At 62.7% G+C, this 7,671-nt stretch overlaps 1 protein-coding gene across 1 annotated transcript; it reads left to right on the top strand.

The window, feature by feature from the left end:
- The first annotated feature begins 6 nt into the window (after positions 1-6).
- On the top strand, positions 7-2,714 carry EMD (emerin). The gene is made up of 6 exons (XM_040466512.1): positions 7-103; positions 193-300; positions 471-548; positions 769-902; positions 1,841-1,887; positions 1,982-2,714. The coding sequence occupies exons 1-6, from the start codon at positions 22-24 to the stop codon at positions 2,313-2,315; spliced, it is 783 nt and encodes a 260-aa protein (XP_040322446.1). The 5' UTR covers positions 7-21; the 3' UTR covers positions 2,316-2,714.
- The last annotated feature ends 4,957 nt before the right edge of the window (positions 2,715-7,671 follow it).

Here is a 7,671-nt window from a genome sequence, read left to right as displayed (position 1 = left end):
CCCGGGTCCCCGCCGCCCGCCATGGACGACTACGCGGTCCTGTCGGACGCTGAGCTGGCCGCCGTGCTGCGCCAGTACAACATCCCGCACGGGCCTGTCGTGGGTACGCGGCGGCGAGCGGGCCCCCTCCCCGCGCCGCCCCCGGGCTCCCGGCCCGCGCCCCTGACCGCTCCGCGTCCCGTGTCTGGCCAGGTTCCACCCGCAAGCTCTACGAAAAGAAAATCTTCGAGTACGAGACCCAGAGGCGGAGGCTCTCGCCCCCGAACTCGTCCGCGTCGTCTTTCTCCTATCGGTTCTCGGGTGAGGCCCCCGCCCCAGAGCCCCACCTGGCCTCCCGTGGGGACGGGGCTTGGGCGCCACGGAGGCCGGGGTCGGGAGGGTGCAGCAGGGGCGCCGGCCGGGAGGGAGGGGCACGGGGGAAAGGAGGGGGGCCTCGGGGGCAAATGGTCCCGGCCCCCCCCCCCATTCAGACTTAGACTCGGCATCAGTGGACTCGGATATGTACGATCTGCCGAAGAAAGAGGACGCCTTACTCTACCAGAGCAAGGGTAAGGCCGGGATGGGCCGGGCACCCAGCCACCTTTATGGCACTCCCTCAGGGACCCTGGTGTCGGGGGGAACCTGGGATCTCGACTCCCATCAGCCTCGGCAGCCCTAGAGGGGCGAAACGGTGCCACAGGCTGGCAAATGGGATCCGGATTAGGTCCACTGGGCCGAGGTGGGGCACTGCTCTCCCCTCTGCTACCCTGTCCCCCACCCCTTCCCAAGGCTACGGTGATGACTACTATGAGGAGAGCTACTTGAGCACCAGGACTTATGGGGAGCCCGAGCCTGTGGGCGCCTCGAAGGGGTTCCGCCAGCCCCCAAGTTCACTCTCAGACACAGACACCTTTCACCACCAGGTGAGCTGGCCGTTGAGCACTTGGGTGCTACCTGAGGGGGTCGTAGCTGCCTTCGGATAAAACGGGGGGGGGGGCTGCTGGGACAAATGGTGGCCCCCATGCCTCCAGAGAGGTGTGGTCAGCAGACACCTTCCTGGTCAGGACCATTCTTTGGGGGGCTGTCAGAACTGTTAAGAATAGAGCACTTGTGGGGCACCTGGGCGACTCAGTCAGTTAAGCGTCTGACTTCGGCTCAGGTCAGGATGTCATGGTTTGTAGGTTTGAGCCTCCTGGTCAGGCTCTCTGCTGACAGCTCGGAGCCCGGAGGCCGCTTGGGATTCTGTATCTCCCTCTCTCTCTGCCCCTCCCCATCTCACGCTCTGTCTCTGTCTCCTTCAAAAATAAATAAACATTAGGGGCACCTGGGTGGCTCAGTCCGTTTAGCGCCCACAACTTCGGCTCAGGTCATGATCTCGCAGTTCGTGAATTTGAGCCCCGCGTCGGGCTCTGTGCTGACAGCGTGGAGCCTAGAGCCTGCTTCAGATTCTGTGTCTCCCTCTCTCTCTGCCCCTCCCCCTTTCGTGCGCGCTCTCTCTCTCTCAAAAATAAATAAACGTTAGAAAACAATTTTAATACAAAAATGAATACACGTTAAAAGAAAAAGACTAGAGCACTTGGGACCGGACTTCCACCCTGATCTGGGATCTAGCTTTGAGCTCTTTCTCGGAACTTCGGGGCAGAAAGTAAGGTGCAGGCAGCCAGGACAGGCGAGGAGCAAGCAACAAAGTCCTACAGACCCTACAGACACAGGGCTCGGACCTCGGGAGGGTCCCGGGAGGGGCAGGGTCTGGGCCTTTAAGCATTGGTCAGAATAGGCCGGTTGGGAGAGTTTGGACTGAGGGAGAGGACAGGCCACGCCGACCTGCCTGCTGGTCTCCTTTCCTGACTCTCACCTACAGGTGCGTGAGGACAGTCTTTTCTCTTCTGAAGAGGAGAGCAAGGATAGGTGAGTAGGAGGGAGGACCAGGCACTGGGTGCGATTCGGGCCCTGGCGCCCCCCCCCCCCCCGCCCGGCTCACCCGCTCCCCTCTCTGCCTCAGGGAGCGCCCCGTGTATGGCCGGGACGGTGCCTACCAGAGCGTCGCGCACTACCGCCCTGTGTCCAGCGTGTCCAGAAGCTCCCTGGGCCTATCCTATTATCCCACCTCCTCCTCCGCCTCCCCCATGTCCTCCTCTCCATCTTCCCCCACTTCGTGGCTCACTCGTCGAGCTATCCGGCCGGAAAAGCAGGCCCCTGGGGCCGGTCTGGGCCAGGACCGCCAGGTCCCCCTCTGGGGCCAGCTGCTCCTGTTCCTGGTCTTTGCCGCCTTCCTGCTCTTTGTTTACTACTCCTTGCAGGCCGAGGACGGCAATCCCTTCTGGACGGAGCCCTGAGGCTCTGGCTTCATGGCCGCCTGTTCTCAGAAGTCCTGGCTGACTGCCTTAGTAGTGTTTGCTGGGGGAGGGGGTGGGGGCTTTTCTGTGTGTTCTGGCTTGGGAGCCCCGGGCCTGGCCCCGGGCACCGCTCGCTCCCCTCGTTCTGCGGGGTAGGTGGCAGGCCCAGGCCCTCCGTGGCACGGTGGACTTGGGCAGGCCTTCCTCTGGAGCCTTCTGGATCCTGCTTGCCTCTGACCCTTAGGGCCCAGGAGGGCAAGACTCTTCTCCCGGAGAGGAGAACATGGTTGTTGTCGTTGCATGCCTCCTGTCCGTTGTCACCTCGTTGGGGGGGGTCAGCCAAAAGACACCCCGACTTTGTTTTCGTGGACACGCAATAAAAAGACCATTTATTTTTAACGTGTGGGCTCCTTCTGCTGGGTATGGGTCGGGCTCCCCCGGCTGGGGGCCTCCGGGGTCGACATCTGGCTTTGTTGCTTCTCCCCTTTTGCTTTGGGGTTGGGGTAGGGATCGCATGCTATCCGTAGGCGTGTTTGCGCTTTACTTATAGGGTTCCTGACTCCTTACCCAGAGCTGCTGTAACTACTTCGGACAGTAACTGCCACCACGGGGCACGGAGAGCGCATTTGGGAATGCAGGCGAGGGCACGGGCACAACGCTACTTACAGAGGCTTTAACCTCGGAGAGCTGACAACGGGCCTCAGTGTCCAAGGGCAGGGACGTGGGCAGGGAAGGAGACATGTTTGTTTGCTGGGGTTTCTCCTGGAAAGCTGCTTGCTTAGCGGCATGCGAGCCCACAGTATGCAAATGCCTCATCACTTCTGGGTCTAATCCAACCCCTTACCTGGCTATATTGTTGCCTATCTCCAGGTTTTCTGCCGGGCTGGGCGGTGTTTCATAATCTTCAAAGTTGACATACATATATATATATATATATATATTTTTTTTTTTTTTAAAGATTTCGTACACCCAATATGGGGCTCGAACTTACAACCCCGAGATCGAGTCACATGCTCTACTGACTGAGCCAGCCAGGTGCCCCAAAGTTTACGTGTATTTTTTATTTTATTTATTGACTTAATTTTAAGAGAGAGAGAGCACAAGCCGGGGAGCGGCAGGCGGTGGGGAGGGAGAGAGAATGTTAAGCAGGCTCCACGCTCAGCATGGAGACCGAATCAGGGCTCAATCCCACGACTGTGGGATCATGACCTGAGCCGAAATCAGGAATCGGACGTTCAACTGACTGAGCCACCCAGGTGCCTTTACATATAGTTTTTAAAGTAAGTGCTAAGGGGGCGCCTGGGTGGCGCAGTCGGTTAAGCATCCGACTTCAGCCGGGTCACGATCTCGAGGTCCGTGAGTTCGAGCCCCGCGTCAGGCTCTGGGCTGATGGCTCGGAGCCTGGAGCCTGTTTCCGATTCTGTGTCTCCCTCTCTCTCTGCCCCTCCCCCGTTCATGCTCTGTCTCTCTCTGTCCCAAAAATAAATAAAAAACGTTGAAAAAAAATTAAAAAAAAAATAAGTAAAAAAAAAAAATAAAGTAAGTGCTAAGGAGCCGGAGGTCAGCAGACTGCGTGAGGCCCTGCATCCTGGTTCTGCATGCCAGCTGAGGAGGAAGGCGCAAGGGGTGGGGGTGGTCCGGGCAAGCACTCCAAGCGCTCAGGTGGCAAGCAGAGTCCCTGGCACGGGTCCCCGACGGGTGGGGCCCTGGCATCAGTCCCTCACCTCTGACCAGCTCCTTGCTTGGGCAGTAGGACTCGGCCAGGCCTACCTCCCTGGGCACAGCACCCACGGGCCCCTATTTATGGTACACGATGAACTTGGGTCAGGGCTGGAACTGGGACCCCCCCCTACCCCGTGCTCCTGACCATTTCTTTTTCCTGCATGCTAGTGTTTCTCCCACGTGTGTGTGTGTGTGTGTGTGTGTGTGTGTGTGTGTGTGTTTTCTTAAAGTAACACATGCATTTAGAATTTAGGGAACAAAATGAAAGAAATGAATGGCTTCTCATTTTCTCACCACCCCCACAGCTCAGCCTCCCTTGTTTGCTCCAAGCCACTCCCACCCCGGCTCACCCGCACCCCTGCTCCCCCCCCCCCCCCCCCCAGGGCCCATCCACTTTCGGGGAGGACTCCCCAGGCTCCCTGCCTCTGCCCCTTACCGTCCACCTAGACCCGGCTGCTCTGGGGTGGGCGGTGGGCACGGACACGAGACGGTGCCTCCTTCCTGATGACGAAGGGGCCTGATGATCAGATCAGTGAGCCCATGTCAGGTCGCCAGTGCACCAAGACCCCAGAGGGGCACAGTGATGCAACTCGTCTCACCCACTGATCCCCAGTCAGGTGTGTTGAGAGGAGGGACTGACCCTGCCTGGGAGGGCAGCTACCCCACGGGCACTTGGCACCCGGGCAGAGACGCAAGTGAAGCCTAGCGGACCCAACATAGGGCCTGGGGGAGTGGCGAGCTTGACGCGGTGACACTCTGGAGTGGCTGGGGCAGAGTGAAGGCACAGCGGGAGGCGAAGGGGAGCTGAGCTTGAGACATCCCAAGGACAGAGACGGGGCATGGCTTCTGGACGTGATGGCCCTCTATAGGCCTCTATCTGGTGCGGGAAAGGGGGCGACAAGGTGTGCTTGGCAACCACTGTGGTTTCTTGGATGCGAGAAGAGAGGAGAGGGAGGAATCGGTCCAACCCATGTGACGCAGTCTCCCCCTTTCCATTCATTTCTTCCCCGAGGTGACCTGCATTCACCCCCCTGTGGCCAGGTGGAGGATTGCTGAGGACTCTCACAGTCCCTAGAGAGCTCCCCCTTTGAGCCTCCTGCCCTAGGGCTCAGAGACACCCCTGTCACATGCAGTCTCCATAGCTTGGGGGGATACTGGGCCTTCCCCAGGACTCCACTTCAAGCCTGGCCCCCTGCCCCAGGGCTCTGTGGGTCCCCGTGGACTCCCACACCTTTCCCAGTGCCCTGAAGGTTCCGGGCCTCCACGTGCTATTGTGCCCCATCCCTAGCAGGCGCCCGAGTGCTCTCTACTGCTCTGGGGGCCCTGATCCTAAGGCTGTTGATGGCTCCGTGGGGACCTGCTGGAGCACTGAGCTTCAAGGTCTCTACTTAGTGCTCTCTAGGACTCTGGGACTACCTCTGGGAAAGCTCCCACGGGCACCCGTCCGAAGTTACCTAGGGCAGCTGGGGTTCCAGGATTCCAACTCCCAACAGCTCAGGTCATCCTCCTTCCCCCTCCAAGGGCTTGCGAGGTGGCCAGGGGCATGGTAGGAGGACAGTAGCTGCCCTCGGTCCAGGGCACAGCGGCTGTGCTGGTACAGGGATGTCAGCCCCGCTGGAAAGGAGAGGCCCCGGCAGGCAGGGGCTGCCAGACTGGGCACAGCAGCATCCCAGGACAGGGACAGAGAGGAGGGCCCTACAAACATGGTCTGCAAGGAGGGCCCCTGAATGTCCAGGGGAAGAGGAGGACCGCACTGGAACAACATAGGACTGGGCCTGCCTTGAAACGCCCACTGGACAGAGGCCAGCAGCTATGGCTAGAGAGGGCAGTGGCCAGGCTACTTGGTCCCAGTGCCTCCACGAGCATATACTAGCCCAGGCCTTAAGACCCTAACAGATGGGAAAGTCGCACTACCTCCTCACTGTTCTGGAAAACGGTGGGCCTGCCACCCTAGGCGCCCGGTGGCCAGTCCCGGGCGACACCGCCCTCTCAAGGCAGGCCGCACGCAGGTGAATAAAGTCAGGCCCCACCACTTCTGCGGGGCATGCTGGCCAGGGTCCCCACAGGACAGCTCCAGAGCTGGGCTGAGCTGAGGAGGAGCCCCTGTCCCTCCCTGGAGGCCACATCCTGTCCAGGCAGCTGTGACAGACGCAGGGAAGCAAGGGCGAAAGATGCCAGCCTGGGGGTGGGGAACAAGCCCCGGGGGGCGGGGGGGGGGGGGGAAGGCTCTGCGCACGGAGGCTACAGGACAGACCCGGCCCTGCCCAGGCAGGGGGCAGAAGGGAGCAGGACTGGGGCTCCATCCCTGCAGAGGGCTCTGGGGTAGGACGGGCGCATGGCACCGGGACTCCGTCCCACGAGCGGCAAGCGGGCTGGGACCCGGTGCACTGGCAGAGTCCCGGCAGGACACCCCGGCCGCTAGGTGCTAGGAGGAGACAGGGAGGGGCAAGGCCCGGGCCCGCCACCGGGCTCACACACAGGGTGTGGAGGCCTGGTCACCTGCCCGGAGCCAGCGGGGATGGTGGCCCAGCCCCGCCGCACCCGCACCAGCGCCCAGGCCTTGCCTGCCAGGCGGGGCGCCAGGAGCAGAGGAGCGGTCCCCGCCACACGGCGACCGCAGGCTGGCCCCATCTCATCTTCGAAGTGTAGGGACGGGACCGCTGGCCACCCCAGTGGGGAGCGGCACGCCCCCCGCCCCCCATCCTTGGGGTCCCGTCCGCTCTGAGTCCAGGCAGCGCAGGGCAGGGGGAAGCTGACCGGCCCCACCCCGCAGCCGGCCTCCAGCCGGCCCCAGCCACACCTCTGCACCTGGCCCTGCCTGTCGCCCTTCTGCCCCATCGCCCGCCGCCCCCCATCCCCCCAAAAGAGGCTGGAAGGGGCCTGGGGTGAGGAGAGGGGGGCACCCGGCCCCTCAGGGTGGGTGGGGCTGCCGCTCACCGGAGCCAGCGAGGGAGTCCCAGCACCTCTTAGTCCGGGGCCCCTTAAGGATTCTGTGGGCCCACCCCAGCGCGGGTGGCCACACCCCGCTCCAGGGCATAGGGCCAAGGTGCTCCAGGGCAGCCCCGACCACGGAACCCCGGCGGAACCAAGGGAAAGAGGATGGGGTGGCCGCTAAGACAGGGCCGGCGAGCACGCAGAGCAGAGCGACAGGTGCCCGCCACAGGCACCTCCCGTGCGCTCGGTGCTCTGCAGCTCTGGACGGTCTCCTCCCGCTCCCGCTCCGGTGGGTGTGGGGGAGTGGGCCCATGGCAAGTGCAGACGGGTCCCCCAGAGGGTGGGGTCTCCTCCTCCTCCTCCGGGGCAGGTGCATCCAGGGGAGGGCGGTCCCCAGCTGGGGCCGCTGTGCTGTGCGGCTCAGAGGTGGGGCTGGCTTCCGCCAGCCGCCTCTAGCGCTCGCCACGGGCTCCCCACGGGCTCCCCACGGGCCGGGCCTCCAGGAGCCCAGCCAGGCCACTGGCGGCGGCGGGGGCGGGGCTGAGCAAACCACTGAGCCACGCGTGGGGTGGGGGGTTGCCCTTGAGCCGGCACACCTGCTGAGGACCGGCCGGGCACAGACGTCCTCGGGCAGAGACGGTGAGGTGCAGGGATGGGCACCGAAGGTGGGTGGGCAGGTGAGCGGGCGCAGGATCTGGCT

Source organism: Herpailurus yagouaroundi, unplaced genomic scaffold, assembly GCF_014898765.1.
Source record: "Herpailurus yagouaroundi ecotype Mexico unplaced genomic scaffold, PumYag 61678, whole genome shotgun sequence".
Classification (NCBI taxonomy): Eukaryota; Metazoa; Chordata; class Mammalia; order Carnivora; family Felidae; genus Herpailurus; species Herpailurus yagouaroundi.
This window is presented reverse-complemented; position numbering and strand designations above follow the sequence as displayed.